The sequence below is a fragment of the Dermochelys coriacea genome, chromosome 5, assembly GCF_009764565.3.
Source record: "Dermochelys coriacea isolate rDerCor1 chromosome 5, rDerCor1.pri.v4, whole genome shotgun sequence".
NCBI lineage: Eukaryota > Metazoa > Chordata > Testudines > Dermochelyidae > Dermochelys > Dermochelys coriacea.
Genome location: NC_050072.1, coordinates 106,603,655 through 106,626,331, shown reverse-complemented (window position 1 = coordinate 106,626,331; position 22,677 = coordinate 106,603,655). Strand labels below are relative to the sequence as shown.

Sequence of the window (22,677 nt, the reverse complement as noted above, 5' to 3'; positions counted from 1 at the left end):
AGAAAAAGACCCCAAAATCAGTACTGTCCCTATAAAATTGGGACATCTGATCACCCTAGAGCCATGCTGCCTTGTGGGAAAGAGGACCTAATGCAGAAGGTAACCATTTAGATAACCCCAGCTTTTTTTTACATATCTCAATATCTGCAGGGATAACCCTGCTGATATAAAGGTATCCCTAGGTGAAGAGGGCCACACCCTCAGACCCCTGCAGTCAGATCCTACGGTGTAGCATTCCCTACACACAATGCAGCAATCTGCAGGAAATTCTCTGAGCTGAAACTCATGGATTTCCTGGCCTTTATACAAGTTTTTGCATGCTAGCCACAATATTATTGCTTCTTCTGTTCCATTTTCCAGCTTCCTTCTCCTGTTCTGTCCCTCCACTTCTCTTTCTCAGTGTTTCCTCTCCTCCTTTTAATCTATTCTTTTCCCCTTCTGTTTTGCTTTTATTTGTTCTTCTAGGCTGTTTTTATTTTTTTTTATTTTAAACTGAAAATGTGTACTTTTGTTTTACAAGCCATGGCAGCATTCTCTTCTTGCTCTGTTTTCTTCACTCTCTTCTTGTGCTATCTCTGACCTCTCATTCCGTTTATGTTATTTTTCTATCCTCCTGCTCAATTCATTCTTTGCATGCATGCTTTATTTGCATCCCCACTTCCTTCCTTGATATTCACTTCCCTTACTCACCTTCCTTCAACTTGAATAAAGTGACCCACTGGGCAGGTATGTATTTTTTTTTAAAGTGACCTACTCAAAAATATACCTGCCTTGAGACACTGAATAAATAGGGAATTTGAGCCTTGTAATGTAAAATACTATAAAGAATGCTGGAAATGCAAAGCATAGGTTACTGTGGACCTTTAACTTGAGTACGGGAGAGGGCACTGTGAAATACCTATAAGATAACTTCACTGCATTGATAGAATTAAACTGACCATATACCATAAACACTCCCAGGAATAGCTCTCCTGTTTTTTTTTTTCAATCATCAAACTATTTTCCTACAAGTAAATGTTTAATATATTTTTGAGTTTGTACCATCGTATTTTTATTGCACTTTAGCATTGTTAGTTGTTTATTAACTTCTACAGCAGTTGGTTTACAGGTTTTGAGATTTTTGACAAAATGCACTGCACATTTACACTTTTTAACTAGTTAATTATTCTTCAATATTATCACTCTAGGTTTAAAACTGTAGAATTCTAAGGAGTCAGAAACCTCCAGGCTTATTTACATAAGTTACTTCTGTGTTGAGAGAGAGTAGACGCAGACACAGGATTAATAAACTATCTTTGTTTATTTTTAATTACCTTGTGTACTGTGCAGAGAGAATGTGCTATTTTAACAAAAATGGATATCAAGTGACAAAAAAAGAAAAAATGTTTATTCCTAAACTATAAGGGCTTCTTAGGAACAACTTTATGAAAGTCTCAGCAAACACAAAATCTTGGCCCTTTCCAACTCCACTCAGCTTGTAACTTCTCCTGTTAACTCCTCCATGCCCACTTCCAGAACCTCTGACTCCTAAGCTGCTTCTCTAAGAATCACGCTGCTTTCTATGTTTGCTTCTGGTCGTGCTTCCACATGTACAAAGGACCAGGATAGGAACCATGATCTAGAGCAGGGGTGGGCAAACTATGGTCCTCAGGCCAGATCCGGGCCACCAGCCATTTTAATCTTGCCCCGTTCTGGCACTCCAGCCAAGGAGTGGGGTCAGGGGCTGCTCTATGCGGCTCCTGGAAGCAGCGGCATGATCCCCCTTTGGCTCCTATGCGTAGGGGCAGCCAGGGGCCTCCATTCTGCATGCTGACCCCACCCCAAGCACCGCCCCCACAGCTCCCATTGGCTGGGAACCAGAGGCAATTCATGCTCATCCAAGTGAAGCACTTTTCCATAAGTGGGAACCACAGCCAATGGTCACTGCAGGGGCGGTGCCTGTGGACGGTGCAGCATTCAGAGCTGCCTGGCTGCGCCTCTGCGTAGGATCCGGAGAAGAGACATGCCGCTGCTTCCGGGAGCCGCTTGAGGTAAGCACTGCCCAGAGCCTGCACTCCTGAGCCTCTCACCTTACCCCAACCCTCTGGTCCAGCCCTGATCCCCTTCCTTCCCTCCGAACCTCTCGGTCCCAGGCTGGAGCACCCTCCTGCACCCCAAACTCCTCATCGCCAGCCCCACCCCGGAGCCCACAACCCTAGCCAGAGCCCTCACCACCCCCTGCGCCCTACTCCCCCTCCCCAGCCTGGAGTCCCCTCCCACACCCTGAACTCCTCATTTCTGGCCCCACTCTGGAGCCCACACCCCTAACCAGAGCCCTCACCCCCTTCCGTACCCCAACCTCAATTTTGTGAGCATTCATGACCTGCCATACAATTTCTATTCCCAGATGTGGCCCTTGGGCCAAAAAGTTTGCTCACCCCTGATCTAGTTTAGAGGATGGATCTGGATATCCGTTAATTCTTGATTCTACAACCTGCTTTGTCAATGAATCACTGTGTGATCTTGTGTAAGTTACCTAACAACCTCTGTGTCTGTTTCTTCTATATAACATAAGAATAAGAATATATATACTTCACAGTGAAGTTAAGAATCTTAATTAATGTTTGTAGGGCACTTGGAAATCATTGGATAAAAGATGCTATTGAAATGTTTTTTTCACCAAAAATACCTGTGCTGTAAAAAAAATCCCCACTCTGTGTGATGATCATGCAATGTGACAAGTTGGATTTGGTTTAGCCTTTCGTTCTATGTTGTAGAACACACCCCAGCAGTAGGAGCAAGGCAACCTGCACAGGTTCCACAGCCTGTAACTGCCTCTCTTTAGTTGCTTTTTCATCTGTGAAGGAGATCAGAAGCTGTAGATATCTGCTCATGCAGCTTGGTTCCTGTTTGCATAGCTACTGCTGAGCACCATTTTTTCTGGGCTAAAGAGGGGCCATGTATGTGTTACAGTGACATTCCTGAAATGAGCAGAAAAGTTACTGTATTTTTTAATTTGTACTCAATTTGGGCTGTGCTTATGCAACATCTTGAGGCTTTGATTCATTCCTACAAGTATTACTAGCAGTATTGTACTGGTTTTGGTTTAGTTGTTTGTTGTAGCTCCTTCTGTTTTGTTGTGGAGTTGTGTAGAAGCCAACCCTTCCCGCTTCCTCCCCCCCCACCAAAAAACAATTTCAGACATTGCCTGAGTACAAATGGAAAATATCTGCCACAAACTAATAAAACAGGTGGAGTTAAGCTTCACTACCTGGTTGGCGTCCCATGACATTTTAAGTAAATCCCAGCTTTAAGATAGTAAACAAGGACTTCAAGGAGAAATCCTTGAGGAGAGAGATGTTGGCGATGAGTGTCTCACAACATATGATCACTGAGAACCAAGAAACCTTTCTCCATCCCATCCTAGGAATGTTTTACCAGTTGGCATGGCTTCCTTGTTCTGTTTAGTTTTCCTACCTTCACAGGAAACTTCAAGGAAATTGTGCAGATTTAAGTGGAGAAAATTCAGGACCTGAGTGGATTACTTGATTTCTCCTGTGCAAAAACTGCTTGATTATTTTCTGCAGCTGTCAGTTAGATTATAGACAGCATCTCTTATGGAGTTGTTTTGGCCTTTCATAAGTTTGGAGAAAGAAAGTTAATCTGTGTGGTTCAGATTTTGAATAGTTTATTTCTTCTAAAATCTTCCATCTTCCTAATATCATGAGATAGCTATGTTGGCCTCACACAGTTGATGAGATCTCCTTTTGAACCTCACCATAATGGTGAGGTGGAATTTCTAACATGGTTAATTTTATTCTTTGTGGCAGCAACTCCACCTCACACGGGAAATGATCATAAGGCTTTAGGGACTCTAATCTATTTTACATAAAGTCCCACAAGGACAAGGTGATGTTACTGACTCTCCCTAGATTCCAGCCAAATATGGCATTGGAATTACACCATAATTGCTCAGTTACTCTGCCAATATTCTTCCCAATATTCATGCTCATCCAAGTGAAACACTTTTCCATAAGTCTGATAGTACTGTTTCATACCTTTTTGTTTTGTAGAGCAGGCAAAGTCCCGATGAGTGTCCACTTGTCTTTTTGCTTCATTTGATACAATTACACGTGGGACAATCCATGTCAAAAAGAAATATGTCCAAATGGCTTTCTGAACTCCATGGCTCATTATTATGCTTTGGCAGGCCGACAGTACAACTTCAAAGTCACTTTAAGCCATATTTAGTAGGAGGCAAATTGCAACTATCACCGCTTCCAGTTGGTTCCTATCCAAGAGTGTTGTTAGGCAGCCATATGGAGCTCTGCATACATTTATGCAACAATATGACTTGGACTCAGCATCATGATCGTAATACAAGATGGTATTACAGAACCTTTTTCCAAGTCAGAAATAGTCCAATTCTCCTAGCACCTTGCTTCAAATTTGTATTTCCCATTAAAATGGTTCTATTGCTAATTACGTACTTACAGTGATTTGTCATTATTTGCCATGGTTTCCCTTTGTACATCTTATATCGGTATTTTTCAAAGACATCCTTGGAGCTTTTTAATATCCACTCAGTGGTCATTTATTACACCAGGTATCTTTTCAAGAAAAAGTTAATTACTCTGCTTTTATTCTTGTTCTCTGAAGATATATAGTTACATTGGATTATTATTCACTCTGACACATTTCTTCAGAGTGGGAGAGAAGATTTTTTTTCTCCCATCTTGTCTTTCTATTTGTCCTGTTTATTTCAGAGGGGACTAACGGTAGGCAATTACAAGCTATTAAAAGTCTATACAGGCAAATTTACATTTCTTGTTAGTTGTCAGTCTACTTATTTAAAACTTAGAAGTCAAATCCTAGCTATTGTATCCAACAGGTTATCATAAGTCCAAATGGCTTTCTGAACTCCAAAGCTCCAATGTTTCCTTGCAGCACCTAAAAATCTGCAAAGGCTAAGTACTACAAACAAGTAAATTTTATTTTTGTTCCCTGATGGGCTAGTTCCTCCTTTTCTGTGGCTGTACAAAAAAAAAGTACTTTAATTTACAATGCAGTCCTACTCTGAAAAAGGATTATGAAAAACTATTATCTGTATTATTATTATTATTATGACCTTACTTACCACAGCTGCTCCGTGTGTATTGAGAATAATAGCTGATTATTTTTCTGACCAAAGAAGTGTGCGCTACTTTTTATTCCTGCAACACCAGCACAACAATGGAAGAGTGAGCTTGTAGTCTGTTGTGATTCATGCATTCTCAATAAAAATCATAACCAAATATTTTCAAACTTGGGTGCCAAAGTTATTGCCTATGTTCTAACGGTAAAGACAAATTCTGCCCTCGTTTACACTTGTGTAACCCCATAGTCTTCAGTGGAGATGCACATGTGCAACTGACAGTAGATTGTGGCCTGAATAACGCTTATGACAAATGACACATGAGCCAGAAAATGTCTCTTCCACCACCCCACCCTCTTATCTATCAGATTCAAAGTTGCATTTTGAGGGAGAAAAATCATCTAATTGCTAGAAAACTGAGAAAAATAGTTAAAGATGTTAATCGGCAAGAAAGAAACATGGCACCTCAGGATGCCATTTTGAAGAGTAACCATATAGCATAATAACAGGCTTCAGAGTAGCAGCCGTGTTAGTCTGTATTCGCAAAAAGAAAAGGAGTACTTGTGGCACTTTAGAGACTAACAAACTTATTTGAGCATAAGCTTTCGTGAGCTACAGCTCATTTCATTGGATGCATTCAGTGGAAAATACAGTGGGGAGATTTATATGATAAAACCCATTGTTTCATTTTCTCTGTGTGTGTGTATATAAATCTCCCCACTGTATTTTCCACTGAATGCATCCGATGAAGTGAGCTGTAGCTCACGAAAGCTTATGCTCAAATAAATTTGTTAGTCTCTAAGGTGCCACAAGTACTCCTTTTCTTTTTGCGAATACAGACTAACACGGCTGCTACTCTGAAACCTGTCATTATGCAAGGCACTGAATTTAGCCGTATGGAGTGGAAATCTATCAACTTCATGAAAAAACTCGTACAGATACAGACAGACATGATCTTCCTCTCCAAATGCAAACAGATGGACATCGTACCAAAAGGAATGAAGGTAAAAAATCCATTACAATCTACATACCACACAGACTATGCTGACAGCTTGTGCCACACACTCTCAAAGAAACTGTGGAACCACCTGATCAACATCCTCTACAGCAAACAGGGAAAGATTAAGAATGAGCTCTCAAAACTGGATACTCTCATAAAAAAACAACCTTCCACACAAACTTCCTCGTGGCTGGACTTTACAAAAACTAGACAAGCCATTTACAACACACACTTTGCTTCTCTACAAAAGAAAAAGGACACTAAACTATCTAAACTACTACATGCCACAAGGGGCCACAACAGTGGTTCCCTTAAACCACCCAGCAATATTGTTAATCTATCCAACTATACTCTTAGCCCAGCAGAAGAATCTGTCCTATGTCGTGGCCTCTCCTTTCGCCCCTCCACCCCCACGAACATGATACAGTTCTGTGGTGACCTAGAATCCTATTTTCGACATCTCCGGCTCAAGGAATATTTCCAACACACCTCTGAACAACATACTAACCCACAGAGACCTTCCTACCAACACTACAAAAAGAAGGATTCAGGGTGGACTCCTCCTGAAGGTCGAAACAACAGACTGGACTTCTACATAGAGTGCTTCCGCCAACGTGCATGGGCTGAAATAGTGCTAAAGCAGCATCACTTGCCCCATAACCTCAACCGTGCAGAACACAATGCCATCCACAGCCTCAGAAACAACTCTGACATCATAATCAAAAAGGCTGACAAAGGAGGTGCTGTCGTCATCATGAATGGATCAGAATATGAACAAGAGGCTACTAGGCAGCTCTCCAACACCACCTTCTACAAGTCATTACCCTCTGATCCCACTGAGGGTTACCAAAAGAAACTACAGCATTTGCTCAAGAAACTCCAAAAAACTGAAAAAGCACAAGAACAAATCCGCACAGACACACCCCTGGAACCCTGACCTGGGGTATTCTATCTGCTACCCAAGATCCATAAACCTGGAAATCCTGGATGCCCCAGGCATTGGCACCCTGACAGCAGGATTGTCTGGCTATGCAGACTCCCTCTTCAGGCCCTACGCTACCAGCACTCCCAGCTATCTTCGAGACACCACTGATTTCCTGAGGAAACTACAATCCATCGGTGATCTTCCTAAAAACACCATCCTGGGCACTATGGATGTAGAAGCCCTCTACACCAACATTCCACACAAAGATGGACTACAAGCCGTCAGGAACAGTAGCCTCGATAATGTCACGGCAAACCTGGTGGCTGAACTTTGTGACTTTGTCCTCACCCATAACTATTTCACATTTGGGGACAATGTATACCTTCAAATCAGCGGCACTGCGATGGGTACCCGCATGACCCCACAGTATGCCAACCTTTTTATGGCTGACTTAGAACAACGCTTCCTCAGCTCTCGTCCCCTAATGCCCCTACTCTACTTGCGCTATATTGATGACATCTTCATCATCTGGACCCATGGAAAAGAAGCCCTTGAGGAATTCCACCAGGATTTCAACAATTTCCATCCCACCATCAACCTCAGCCTGGACCAGTCCACACGAGATCCACTTCCTGGACACTATGGTGCTAATAAGTGATGCTCGCATAAACACCACCCTATACCGGAAACCTACTGACCGCTATTCCTACCTACATGTCTCCAGCTTTCATCCAGACCACACCACACGCTCCATTGTCTACATCCAAGCTCTACGATACAACCGCATTTGCTCCAATTCCTCAGACAGAGACTGGGAGTGGATGGGTTATTACACAAAGTAAAACTATTTCCATATGTTATTCCCCCCCCAACCCGCCACTATTCCTCAGATGTTCTTGTCAACTGCTGGAAATGGCCCACCTTGATGATCACCACAAAAGGTTTTCTTCCTTCCCCCTCCACCCCCCGCTGGTAATAGCTCATCTTAAGTGATCACTCTCCTTACAGTGTGTATGATAAAACCCATTGTTTCATGTTCTCTGTGTGTGTATATAAATCTCCCCACTGTATTTTCCACTGAATGCACCTGATGAAGTGAGCTGCAGCTCACAAAAGCTTATGCTCAAATAAATTTGTTAGTCTCTAAGGTGCCACAAGTACTCCTTTTCTTTTTGCATATAGCATAAGTCAGCTTTTCAGTGTGTAAGCGCCTTCTTAAAGACAAGGATATGTTTAATAACTTAATTGCTTGCTAGTTTAGCAAACTTGTTTTGCATTTGGAATTATCTATAAAGGCCTTAGCTCTTTTTTGGAAGATTTTTTCTTCATCTTGTATATAACTTACTTTATTTCATACGTAACTTTTTTTGCCACAGTTCACATAAGCAGTTTCAGTTACTATGATAGTCTTTAGATCCAGTCCTAAATTTTTCGAGTAGTATTACTGTAAGCCAGCGGTTCTCAACATACAGGGACACACATACCCCGGAGGATTACGCAGAGGTCTTCCAGGGGCTACATCAACTCATCTAGATTTTTGCCTAATTTTACAACAGGCTACATAAAAAGCATTAGTGGAGTCAAAACAAACTAAAATTTCATACAGACAATGACATGTTTTATACTCTTCTATATACTGTACACTGAAATATAAATATAATATTTATATTCCAATTGATTTATTTTATAATTATATGGTAAAAATGAGAAAGTAAGCAATTTTACAGTACTTGTGATTTGCAATACTTTTGTATTTTTATGTGTGACTTTGTAAGCAAGTAGTTTTGAAGTGAGATGAAACTTGGGAGTATGCAAGACAAATCAGACTCCTAAAACAGGTTCAGTAGTCTGGAGAGGTTGAGAGCCACTGCTGTAAGCTGTTAAACAGGTGTCAGTAGTCCACTTGTAGGATGGCAGCATTTCTGTGGTTTGTATATCGTTTCTTTGTGTATAGTTTCTGAGGAACTTTGAAATAATTTAGGATAAAATGTAAGTTGGTAATATCATTATATTACAGTATACTTTTTTTGCTGTGTACCTATTTCTTAGTTCAACTGCATCATTTAGCTGTTTAAGTTCAGTAATTAAAACAAAGGACAGTATTGTGCCAAGTACTGCAATTGAAAATATTTGAATAATAAGTATTGAACAAAAGAAATAAATAGGGGGTAACACTGTATAACTTTCCCCTTTAGTTCCAGGGCAACCGCTGAACTTCAAAGCAGAACCTGAATCTGAAACAAGCATATTACTTTCTTGGACCCCTCCCCGCTCTGACACTATTTCCAGCTATGAACTGGTTTACAAAGATGGGGACCAGGGTGAAGAGGTAAATGAAAATTTACTCACTTTTTTTTTTAATGGAATAAGACATCAAAGGCTGCAATGGTTTAGAAGTACAAGCTTAGCTGATTTCCTGTTATATGAGAATGTTGATATTAAATGGTTTGTCTGGTTATGCCGAAAGAATGACAGGAGACATTAGATATGGGTTTAATCAGGCCGCAACTTTATTATTAGATGTCTGGGACTAACCTGGCGGATAAAATGTGCAGTGCAGGTGAAAACGCCCACAATTCATGGGCGGGGGGGGAAAGGAGAGTGCTTTTTTTAGCGCCCCCTCCCATCCCCCTTTCCGTTTATGTCCATCCAGCAGATCCACTACTGGGACTCCAATTCTAGCTAATTCTGGGAGGGGGGCTTACACCAGCTCCCTCTAGCAATTCACTTGCCGAGACATTACCGACCCCCCCCCCTCGTAGGAGGGGTTAAGGTGCACTATAATGATGGGGGGGTTGGCTCCCTGCTCCGCCAATCAGAGGAGTCCCGAACTTCTCCCGGCTTGCTCAATTACCAAGCACCTCTCATTAATTCCTTTTCCAAGCCATTTATTCATTCTTTTGTGTCTTAATTTATGGAGTACCTGCACTGAACATCCGCTATACACTTAAATAAAGAGTTGTGACATATGGCCTACTGCCCGTCATGCAATGCACGAACAGAGCCCACCTGAACCTGCTGCGAGGAAGGCAAAACCCCCCCACTGCACTTGGCCAATATGGTGGTATGGGAAAAATTCCTTCCCAGCCCCCCTTAACGGAGCGGATAGCATAATGCCCACAGCAGATATAGCTAAACACCTGGCATATTTCTGACCTAAATAGGGAGGGAGGATGGGTGCTAACCAACCTGTTCCAAGTGAATGAGGGGAGGGGCCAGGCCCAGCTGACCTTTTTAAACCCCTCATTCCTAGGTGGTGAGTCATCCACCATGCTGACTGCTTTTCCAGCAGTTTTACGTCTCCCCTCCTCCCCCAAGCCAGAAAGCATTGTCCTCTTCTCCCGGCCAGCCAGACAACCTCCCCCCCACACACACCACCACACACTTAAAGTGCAGAGTGGTGATTGTTAAACAGAGCAACCAGCTTGATGGCAGATTGTGAGCACTATTACCAGCAGGCTCTGTGGCTACTGGCCAAGGGAAGCTTTATGGGTGTTCATGGAAAGGCAGGCATGGAGGTTGCTCCCAGTTCCAAAGGGGTAATGCTAGTTGGGGCTGTCCAACACTGTACTGCCTCCAGGGCATGGAGTTCACCTGGCTCTTAGGAATCACGCAGGAAGAAATCCCAGCCCCACTGCAGTCAATTGGGCCAGGATTTCACCCATAATGAATACTTGTTTCTGTTAGTCAATAAATGAGAATCTTTTAAAACATGGTAATTGATACTTTTCAGTGTGCTTCAGGAAAAAATACATTTTTTCTAATCATCAAATGCCTTTTTTAGATGTTGTTTGCTCTTTATAAACAATTAGCATTTTAAATGTTTATTTGGCTACACTAAATCAATCTTTTTTAAAAAAAAGTCTCTTCTTATTTTTTCTGTTCAATTGTATAAAGCTGATTTCCAATGAGAGTGGTGATCACAGGAGACAGCGAGAGAGTGCTAGATATGTCAGTGCCCTCCTGCATCACTATCTTGTTGCTGTTTTGGGTTACTGCTGGTTCAGTAAAAAAGCTGGTTACTGCTACTTCACTGAGTTTAAGTTTATAGAAATTCTTCACGTGTACTGAAGACATGTAGGTTTCAGAGTAGCAGCCGTGTTAGTCTGTATTCACAAAAAGAAAAGGAGTACTTGTGGCACCTTAGAGACTAACAAATTTATTTGAGCATAAGCTTTCGTGAACTACAGCTCACTTCATCGGATGCATTTGGTGGAAAATACAGAGGGGAGATTGATATACACACACAGAGAACGGGTAAACCCGTTGTTTCATGTTCTCTGTGTGTGTATATCAATCTCCCCTCTGTATTTTCCACCAAATGCATCCGATGAAGTGAGCTGTAGCTCACGAAAGCTTATGCTCAAATAAATTTGTTAGCCTCTAAGGTGCCACAAGTACTCCTTTCCTTTTTGAAGACATGTAAGCACACACTGAGCAACTAAAAAGACTGCTAAGAGGAGAGTTCCCAGATCTATCTCTTAATTCCATATGAGATATATGCCCCTACCTAAACTTGCACTACATCCTGATCATAGGTCCTTGATAATATTTATAGTTTTAGAAGAATTTGCTTCTTAAGATTTTGAATGCAAAGCTAACTACAGGCTATCCTTAATTCCAAGATCACCCATCCCACAAAAGTCCAATTTCACTGGAGTGATAAGTACATGTGGATAAATAGATGATGCTCTACTCATCTGTCACTGTCCAAATATTCTTTTAAAATTTGAACACAATTATTTAATTCCTTTTAAACTGTCAAACAAAATTCTGCCTAGCAGCTTGATACATTGAACTGCTTATTTTAAAAAATTAATTTTTCATTATTTATTTATTGTAGATAATAGATTCACTTTCCTTTCATTGTTTGGTTCAGATTGCTTTGTTTAAAATACTACGTTCACATTTTTAAAAAGAAGTTTTAAACAAATTAATCCCATTGATGATGTTATAAGTGTCTCAGAGGGGCTCTTCTCCTTAGACAACATTCTGAATAAGTATCTTTGGATATTTATCAATACGTCCAGTTCTCTTATTGCTTACCTTTAGCAACGTGTTTCTGTTGAGCCAACTACATCTTACCGCCTGCAAAGCCTGAAGCCAAACAGCTTGTACTACTTCCGTCTGGCTGCCCGCTCTCCACAAGGCCTGGGTGCTTCAACTGCAGAAATCTCAGCGAGAACCATGCAGTCAAGTAGGTGTCTCTCCTTGCTTGCTTTATTCTGCTCCTTCTATCTACTGAGCAGACACAGCCAGATAAGCTAGTAAGACAGTAATAGAGAGCAAGAGTCTCAGTAACACAACAGCAGGACAGTGCTTAAGATATATATTTATAATAGATAGGCTTAGGAGAATTGTTTTTGAATTATTATTGGCTTTTGCGTATCCTTAGGAGAAGAAGCAGAACATCTTCAGAATGTCTAAAGAGACAGCACCATGATGATATCAGTATAGCTTCTAGGTGCACCACGAGGCATACTAATGATCCTCCATGCATGGCATGCTTCCTATATAGTCCTGGAGCCTTAAAATTCCACTGGTCCAACCTGGTCATTTCCTCCTCCACAGTGTGAATTCCATAAAATTGTTTTCCTTTTATCCAGACGCTCCCTCCCTACAGAACATGTACATTTGAAGACTCCAGGACTGTATGCACTAACAGGCATGCTGATAACTATGGTTATTCTTTCTAAGTTTTGCCTAGTGTTTTTTTGACCAATCTTTGGAAGGTGGTCACCTGAGTTTTATAGGTAATTTTGACACACACAAGAAAACTACATTCTATTGGCTGTTCATATAAATAATATGAATAATTTATAGCGCTTATCTGAAAAAAAATACCTGACGGGAATTCATATAGGAATTTAAAAACATGTAAATTAAAACTTAACGAAAGGGGTCTTCTTCAGGTACTGAAGAATTGTATCCCAAAGAGTTGATATAATCAACTGAAATTTACTTTGTGTAATTCTTTGGCTTTACTGCTCCATTTTCAAACTTTACATTTTCTATAGGCTGATTGGTTCATTACTTTTAGTGAAGTAAGGTTATTTAAACAAATACTGCAAAGCTTCATTGAAATTCTGGTTTGAGTCAGTCAGCTCGAGCTATTGTATTTATACTGTCATGCTTTGCTAGTGTTTGATGAGATATTAGTAACAATTAAGGTACCTGAAGAACTGTTGCTCTAGAGTTTGAGTGTTACGAGTAATGTGAACTTCCTGAGGCATGCCTGTGGCATTTTAAATAAACACAAAGGACCCAATTATGCTGTCATTTGTGCAGCCCTTATCTAAGAATCAAGCATAAGGTCGTGGGGCACTGTCATTTTAATTATGCAAAATCAATATTTTGATATAGAAGAAAATTATTTCCTTTCATGAGGACCATTTCCGTTACACCTGAGATCATGAGCATCATAAAAGGTGGGTGGGAATTGTTTTAAGTGTGGCTACCAGTTAAATATTTAAGGCCCAATCCTGTGCTCTGTGCACAGTCAAAATTGCCATTGATTTCCATTTCCTGGTTATGTAAGAATAAAGTAAGGGACAGGGCCAGCATGATGACATTACACTGTGTGTAGCCTTTTTTATTTTACATATTCAGATAATACATGAAAAAGTGCAAAGGTTATATATGAAAAGAAAGTAGTCAGACTTTTGTAAGAGTTCCCATTGAAATCAATCACAAACTTCCAATTTACATCCATGGTATATGATCAGACCTAATAGATTTGCTTACTAGATTGCAGGTAGTGTAAAAATCATCTTGCAAAATAAAGGAGAAATTGCATTTTAAAAAAAACAATTACACAAGATTGAATAATGACAGGTTTCAGAGTAGCAGCCGTGTTAGTCTGTATTCGCAAAAAGAAAAGGAGTACTTGTGGCACCTTAGAGACTAACAAATTTATTAGAGCATAAGCTTTTGTGAGCTGCATCCGATGAAGTGAGCTGTAGCTCACGAAAGCTTATGCTCTAATAAATTTGTTAGTCTCTAAGGTGCCACAAGTACTCCTTTTCTTTTTACAAGATTGAATGGTTTGCATTTATTTTAATATAATGATTTTAAAAAATTAGAAATCTCTCATGGATACAGCAGAAATATTCTCTAGAGTTTTTTGTAATCTTCATTATTCGCTTCAGAGAAAGCTGCTACAGGGATATCTGTCTGTCAGTATGAAGACTCCTGAAGGAGTATTTTCACTTCCTTTTATACTTCCGGCACAGATTCATGCTCTGTAGCGTAATGACCAGTATATCCTGTGTAGTTGATTTGTACCTTGATCACTGCCATTTTTTTAAAATAAAAAAGCTAATCTACCCCTTCAACTCCTCCGGATGCTGGTACATTCTCACTTATTTTCCCCCAAGGAGGGTAGAATGCCACACTGAGGAACATCAATTGATCCACATAGAATATCTGTGAGGAACCAAAAGACACATGTGTAACTGCAATAAGTCACAGCAGAGCCCTATAACTCTTCAGCTGCTTTAATTATCTTTTATATGCCAAGAAGTAGTACCAAAAATCCATTTGTTTTTCCTTTAAGGATATGGGGGAGAAAGTACATTTCACACACACACAATGGGCAAGCACTTTAGCTGTCTTCTTAATACGAGCTATATTTGATCTAAATGATGGCTGCTCATGTGAAGTAAGATACAGCATAAATTAGGAGCTTTGTATCTTTGTGCTTTGTTTTGCTAAGGAAGTCTTTTAGTAAGATTTAATAGCTGTTTTGCTGACAAAATGTGTAGAGATGGTAGTTTATTGAAATTACCAGAAAAATAGCTGGTAGGATTTAATTCTTCACTAGCAAAGGTGTGTCCAAGAGGAGTTAAAAAATATAACTGAGAGCTGATCTAGGGTAAGTACAAGGTACAGTCAGAATCAACAAGCCTGTCACTTTTTGTCCTGGTAGGTAAACCTTTTGACTAAGATTTTCTTCATCTTCTATTGACTTTGCATGCTTTTACACTATGTTGGCTACAATAAATGTTTAAATAAATGCTTTCCATTTAAACATTATTTGTAGTTGACTTGATCTAGGCAGACTCAGTTGTAAAAAGAAAATTGAAAATATAATCTTTTTGTGGGGAGGGATAGGAGGGAAGTTTCAAAGGGGCTGGGATTTTCTCAAGCAATTTCTAGCAATTATTGCAAGTTATCTGGAATATAGTGTAACGGAAAAAAAACTATTTGATGAATGTAAGACTGACTGTACAGTATAAATTAAAATTTGGCAAGAAATACATACATAAAATAATCATTTATAATGTCCTAACTTGCACTAATTGCAGACATTACAAGGGTAGATGAATAGACATAAAAGCATCACGTTTTGTTTTTATTTTAAGAAGAATTTTAATTGCAGGTACGTACTATTATTTTGAGGCTTCATTTTCATGTATTTCCCCGCATCCTTTTTCATCATTTAGTTGGTTTATTCATTTTTAATTTCGTCTCTTTAATAAGCCAAGGTGCATAAGATTATCTGATGTTTTGCTTTTTAAGTTTCTATGGTTTGGTTTTTTTTGGTTGCCCTTTTTATTTATTTTTATTTTTTCTTTTGTTCATGTTTTTTTTTTCAACCACTCCTATCCTTTCACTCAAATCCTCCTCTAACTCACTACTGAAATTAGAGCCATCAGCTCCTCCTCAAGACATTAGTTGCACCAGCCCCAGCTCCACTAGCATTTTGGTAAGTTGGCAACCTCCGCCGGTGGAAAAACAGAATGGCATTATCACAGAATATTCAATCAAGTACATTGGGATTGATGGGGAAGATGGCAAGCCCCAGGAAATTTTGGGAATTGCTTCGGACACTACCCAGTACCTTTTGGAACAGTTGGAAAAATGGACTGAATACCGGATCTCTGTGACTGCCCACACTGATGTCGGACCTGGCCCAGAGAGCTTATCAGTATTGATTCGGACAGATGAAGATGGTATGTTGCCTCCACTACATCCGTTTGCACCTCTATGACTCTCTCTCGATCTGCTGTCTTTATATAGGCTAACAGTATTCCTTTTTTCCCCCTGCTCCTCTTTTCCCCAAAATCGCTGTTACTGTCACCATTTGATTGTTTTAATCAAAGGTCTACCTTTGCTACATCAGTTTTGAATTTTTCTTTAAACACAAAGTTTGTTTGTTTGTTTTTGAACAAATTGAAACTGCTACCCCTTTGAACCTACCCAGGTTGCTCTTTCTCCCCCTCCTCATCTATTAAAAAAATCACAGATCTCATGGGGGGAAATCTTTCTGCATTTTTCTTGACTTTTTTTTTTAACTCTTCTGTCTGATGAGCTTATGTCTTTGATTCTTAAAAATGGCCTTCTTGTTCTTTGGTGCATTTAAAAAAAATCTTTTGGAAAACTGATGCTCTACATATTTTTATTTTAAATATCTAGGTTGTCAAATGTCTTCCACTTCTGAATAGAACAGAAGATGTCCCAATATCAACCAGCTTTTTATTCCACTGCAAAAACCCAAACCCAAAACAAAAGGGAACTTTTTTTTAAATCTTTTGGTTTTTTTTATTATTATTATTTCAATTACAGAATATCTCTTTGTACTTTAATGCTTTGAATCGCAAAGCATCTTCCTTGGCTTTTGTACATTTTTACATGTTTTTCTATTTCTCTAATACTCTTTTTTCTTCCATTTTTTGCATCAGTCATGTTTTTTGATCTTTTCACTGAAAGGTAGAGCAGATTGGTTGAGCATTTTCATTTGTTGAACAATTTGTATTCTTCAAAGAAAACATAGTGGGTCTGCCCTTAAAGAGAGAGAGAGAAAAAGAAAAAGACTCTGAATGGGTGGGACAGGTGCCTGTAATTCTGTTTTATCCAATGATGTTGTTCCAGTTCCTAGTGGTCCTCCTCGCAAAGTCGAGGTAGAGGCTGTCAACTCTACCTCTGTTAAAGTGTCATGGCGCTCACCTGTACCCAATAAGCAGCATGGTCAGATCCGAGGATACCAGGTTCATTATGTGAGGATGGAAAATGGCGAGCCAAAGGGTCAGCCCATGCTGAAGGATGTCATGCTGGCTGATGCACAGGTAACTAGATTATTTTCTATTCTGTTTATAGGCTTCAGTAAAAATGCTTCATTTACCAAATACATATAAATAACTATCCATATTTTTCCCTTCCACTTTGGCCTACAAGCTGACATGTTTTATTTCCATCTTAATAGGTTCTCCAAAATGATTATGTTTACAGTTTCTTGTGCCAAATTCAGGCAGCCTGTGTATGCATACATAAGGGAAGAATCAGCTAAGTTTAGTTTTCAGAGTAGCAGCCATCCTGTGAAGTGAGCTATAGCTCACGAAAGCTTATGATCTAATAAATTTGTTAGTCTCTAAGGTGCCACAAGTACTCCTAAGTTTAGTGCAATTCTTTGTAACCATCTGCAGGCTCCCCAAACCCACAGACTTCATTATGACAGGTTTCAGAGTAGCAGCCGAGTTGGTCTGTATTCGCAAAAAGAAAAGGAGTACTTGTGGAACCTTATAGACTAACAAATTTATTTGAGCATAAGCTTTCGTGAACTGCAGCTCACTTCATCGGATGCATTCAGTGTAAAATACAGTGGGGAGATTTATATACACAGAGAACATGAAACAATGGGTGTTACCATACACACTGTAAGAAGAGTGATCACTTAAGATGAGCTATTACCAGCAGGAGGTGGGCGGGAGGGAGAAAACCTTTTGTAGTGATAATCAAGGTGGCCCATTTCCAGCAGTTGACAAGAACTTCTGAGGAACAGTTGAGGAGGGGGGCGGAATAACATGGGGAAATAGTTTTACTTTGTGTAATGACCCATCCACTCCCAGTCTCTATTCAAGCCTAAGTTAATTGTATCCAGTTTGCAAATGAATTCCAACTGCTGAATTGGAATTAATTTTCAAACTGGATACAATTAACTTTAGGCTTGAATTGAGACTGGGAGTGGATGGGTCATTACACAAAGTAAAACTATTTCCCCATGTTTATCCCTCACCCCCCATTGTTCCTCAGAGGTTCTTGTCAACTGCTGGAAATGGCCCACCTTGATTATCACTACAAAAGGTTTTCTTCCTTCCTCCCTCCGCCCGCTCTCCTGCTGGTAATAGCTCACCTTAAGTGATCACTCTCCTTACAGTGTGTATGGTAACACCCATTGTTTCATGTTCTCTGTGTATATAAATCTCCCCACTGTATTTTCCACTGAATGCATCCGATAAAGTGAGCTGTAGTTGACGAAAACTTATGCTCAAATAAATTTGTTAGTCTCTAAGGTGCCACAAGTACTCCTTTTCTTTTTGAGACTTCATTATCTGCATCCTCTGGAAGAGTGACAAAGGGCATCTGGGCAGGTCATAGTCAGTGCCTTTTAGCATCTGTGCTGTCTGATCCAGCCACCAGATATTTCACACAGATAACTCCTATTCCTGGGTGGAATAATCTGTTTGATGTTTTAGCATCGGAACCAGAAGTAGGCAGATTAGATCCCTGCTTTGGCACATTTAGTACTGCCTTGAAAGCATTAGTGTGTACCCATCTCACCACTCTTATCAAATGAGGCCTGAATATTGTGTCATAGTTTTAGAACTCACTCATGTATTTAAATAACACAAATCAATAACTATCAAGTACAAGAAGAAGTCTGTTTTAAAAATTTAAGGTTGTTTCTGGTGCAAAATGCAGATGCTGAGAAAGTGGTTTGATCTGTTTTACAAATCATGGCATATGACAGAGAAATCTCTGTTCTGGCGCATGTATTTGATCACATCAAGATCAAAAGAACTTCTAATATTAGGATTCTAATGGTAGGGCTATACTTGTTCTTTGTGGATTTGGAGATTACCTGAATTATGCCACAGAGGTATATGCCTAAGGGAAAGCTATAAATGTTTGCACATCTCTCACAGCCTGGGCTCATTTTGTATATGAATAATGGGAAGTCATCAGATATTATCACTTTCATTGAAAGTAAAAAGTTAAATCTTAACCAGTTCTATGTTTCATTTTAGTAAATGATGGCAATCTTCCCTCCCCCAGATTTAATAGATAACTTGAAACTCTTTTTATTCATTTTGTGAGGGACTGATCTCTTGTCCCTTCAATTTTGTTGACATGCCTATTTAAACAGTAATGAGCCAGCTTTCAAGAGGCCCATTTTCTTGTTTTACATCTTTATGTATTTATTTATTTGGCAAAAAATTGTGGTCTCACAGTTTTAAGAGAGAGAACCATAAATGTCTGTGGTTTATTACAAATTTGCAATTATGAGTGTGGCTGGGGTCCTAGTGGGGAGCCAGCTGTGGTCACTCAATTAGGGTGAACTGCAAAAAATAGGGCAGACAATCGTCATAAACCTGGTGGATATTCCAATACTTAAATTTACCAAGACAGCATAAAACAGCTTCTTTATTACCTTACTGGTTACTCAGAAGTCCAAATAAAACAGTTCCCTTAAAGTGATCCAGCCTCAGGCCTCCATCCAGGTACCCACGTCAAATATGATGAACATTTCTGTAAATCTTATTTCATCATATAAAAGAAAAGGTTCTACCAATCCCAAAGAATCGGACACATTACCTCCCAGGTTAATGAATGTTTCAGATCTTACCCAAATACACGCCACAGCCAATTCTTATTAACTAAACTAAAATTTATTTAAAAAAAAAGAGAGTATGGTTAAAAGATCATTATACATACAGACATGAGTTCAGTTAATTGAAATTCAGATTCATAATAGAGATGGTGAGCTTTGTAGTTGCAAAGAGTTCCTTTAAAATTCAGTTCATAGGTCATAGTCCAATGTCCAAATCTCATATTCAAGGCGTACCATAACTGGGACCTCAGTCTTGCAACTCAGACTTCCCCTGATGAAGTCTAAGCAGATCTGAGATGACAGAATCAGGGCCCAAGGATCTTTTATACAATTTCATGTCCTCTTTGACAAGTTGGGATTTCCTCTGGGAACAAAAGGTAATTTGGATAACTTTGAAGGAGGTCCATCCACCAGTACTTAGCTATACAAATTAACATAAGGCCATTTGTTGTTCCTCCACAATTCACAGTACATTTCAAAGAGAGATGAATACTGAGATATCCTGTGTTTACAATTCATTTAAATGCTAGGATCTTTTTTTGACCTCTGAATTATCAGAATACAACATAGACAGGGACTGTTGATTACATTGTCCACCTACTCATACATATGTAAATACACAAAAACACAAACATTATCTCCCCACATGTCTTTTGAGGGTTATTTATTTTGCAGTATGTTTAATCCTTTCTGGCCATGTGTCACAACGAGAAAGAAAACAATAATCCTCTGAGCTTCAATTCTCCCTTTCTCTTGCTCAGATATCTGCTTTCAAGCTCTGTGTGGCCTTAGTTCTGACTCCATTTTAAATTGGAGAAGGTGGAGAGAGAGAGTGTGTGTGCAATATTGGCACTAAAACATCATCCATGCCAAAGCCAAACTTGCTCATTTGTAGGTATCTTTAGTGTTTGGCTCTTAATTGCTAGTTTCCCCATTGGCTCATTCTAACCCCCCTCACATTTATTTCCCTGAATGTGCGTTCTCTTGGCATGTGCAATGAAAAACCAAATGATGGTAACAGAGCTTCATTACTTCATTTCAAGTATGTATACATGTTTCAGTTAGGAATCTAAATAGGTGCACTGATGTAATTTGGACAGGCTAAATTGAAATGAAAATGAATGTAGCCTTGTAACATATGATTAGAGAAACAGGCAGCCTTTCATTCTATATCAGTGTCATTCATTAATACAGTCATAAAATATTACTGAGCAATAATTGCATTCAGTACTAGGGAATATGTCGTTCTTTTACCCTTCAAGGAAAGAAAAGTTACAATTTCTGTACCACCCCCGGTAATAAATATGGAACTGAAAATGCCCAGCCTCATTTCATTAACCTCATTTCAAAGGCCATCTGATTTGGCCAGCCAGTTTTTGGAGATTTTTAGTTTTTGTTTTGTTTTTTTAATTTATTTTTACTAAGAACAACAAAATTTCCTCAACCAGGCTACAAACTTCTCTTCATTTCTCTTGTTTTTCTTTCCACCATTTTTTACTCTCAATCAGTGGGAATATGATGATACTGCTGAACATGTGAGTAGCTGTTGACTGGTCAGACAAAAAGTGTGTGTTGGTTTTTTTTCAACCTCTTTCTGTTTTGTAAATGTTTTTGTCATTTGTACAAATGCATGAACTAACACATTATTGAAATTTTCCTCACTTTTTTTTTTCCCTTTGTTTTGTTCTGTGAGTTTGGCATGGTGCTGAAATGTACTACATTGTTTTGTGGTTTTGTTGGTTTTGATGGCTGTAACTAACTTTGCCTGGCAATGCAACCAAAGAAACTATGCTTTAAAAGAAGGTATTACAGAAAGAAAACCAAAACAGTTTGGATTTGCCTAGTAGTTAATCACCCTTGAGGTTTTGTTATATTAATTATGTAGTGTGCTGCAGAAGTACAAGTTCATCTTTCTTTTTGTTTGAAACATGCATCTGTTTTGTACACTTCCCAATCGAACCAAGGAAGGCAAACGTCCCACAGTATTTATGGTCTAAGTAACGTGTTTATTACATTCAAATTGCCTTTTTAAACGACACTACTGTATGCATTTATTTATACTTGCATACAGTAGAATACGATGTACTCCAAATGAGGCTAGTGTGTTAATCATTTTTTAAAAGAAAACTGTCATTTGTTTTGCTTTTATAGTTTTAAGTCATCACCATCATTTGTAGTTTCTTTTTGAAAGATTGAAAGTGAAATGTCTTTGTAGGTGGATTTTCAGATTTGTTCTTTTTTATTGGAAACATTTCACCCATCCCTTCTCATTATTACCTAGAAATTTTGGTACTACTAACAAGTGACTGAAAATATATGGCCAGATTTTAATTTCATCTGTACAGTGTTCCTATCCTCATATTTTGAAAAATCCATTTACTGTGGATAGTTGGGCCCATAATTTTGCTTTTAACTTCTATGGTTGTTGTATTTGAAGATTACATGATTGCACATTTGCTATTTGTTCTTGACATCGAAGTGTGCCATTCCTTTAGCAATGCTTTAAATTAGTGTGAATCGATTCAGCCACACAGAATTGAGAAGGAGTGCGGGTTAGTGGTTACGACTGAGAACTGGAAGCCATGATAACTGTGCGACTTTGGACAAAATAGACTTCTCTATTCTTCAGTTTACCCATGAATCAGTAACAGACTAATAATGCTTATCTGCCTGATTGATGTATCAAGACAAAACTTGCTCTTGCTGCCTTTAGAGCAAGAACAAGTCTTTATTTCAGGTGGCCTCCATGTGTATGTATATGTGTGACTGAAAAGGTTTCTTTGTGTGTGTGTGTGTGTGTGTGTGTGTGTGTGTGTGTGTGTGTGTGTGTGTGTGTGTGTGTGCGCGCGTGTGCATATACTACACCCTGTTCTTTTGTATTGGTTGAGAATTGATCCCTTCTGTGGCTGGTGTATTTTGCCTGAGAGCTCTGGGGTTTGCTCTAACAATGCTGGTTGGGTGGTTCTTTGAGATTTTGAGTAGATAACAATTTGTAAAGCACTTTGTGATCCCTGGATGAACAGTGTTCT

General features: G+C 39.2%; 1 protein-coding gene across 50 annotated transcripts in view; it reads left to right on the top strand.

Moving 5' to 3' along the window:
• Positions 1 to 22,677, top strand: part of PTPRD (protein tyrosine phosphatase receptor type D) — a 1,712,576-nt gene that overhangs the window by 1,520,044 nt on the left and 169,855 nt on the right. For 29 of the 50 annotated variants that reach the window (XM_043515489.1, XM_043515496.1, XM_043515490.1 and 26 more), the window contains 5 exons: positions 9,234 to 9,367; positions 12,091 to 12,235; positions 15,687 to 15,992; positions 16,912 to 17,105; positions 21,157 to 21,183. In XM_043515489.1, coding sequence (XP_043371424.1) covers positions 9,234 to 9,367; positions 12,091 to 12,235; positions 15,687 to 15,992; positions 16,912 to 17,105; positions 21,157 to 21,183 — 806 coding nt within the window. The remainder of the gene's footprint in view (positions 1 to 9,233; positions 9,368 to 12,090; positions 12,236 to 15,686; positions 15,993 to 16,911; positions 17,106 to 21,156; positions 21,184 to 22,677) is intronic. The other 21 variants (XM_043515525.1, XM_043515519.1, XM_043515518.1 and 18 more) reach the window with 4 other exon arrangements.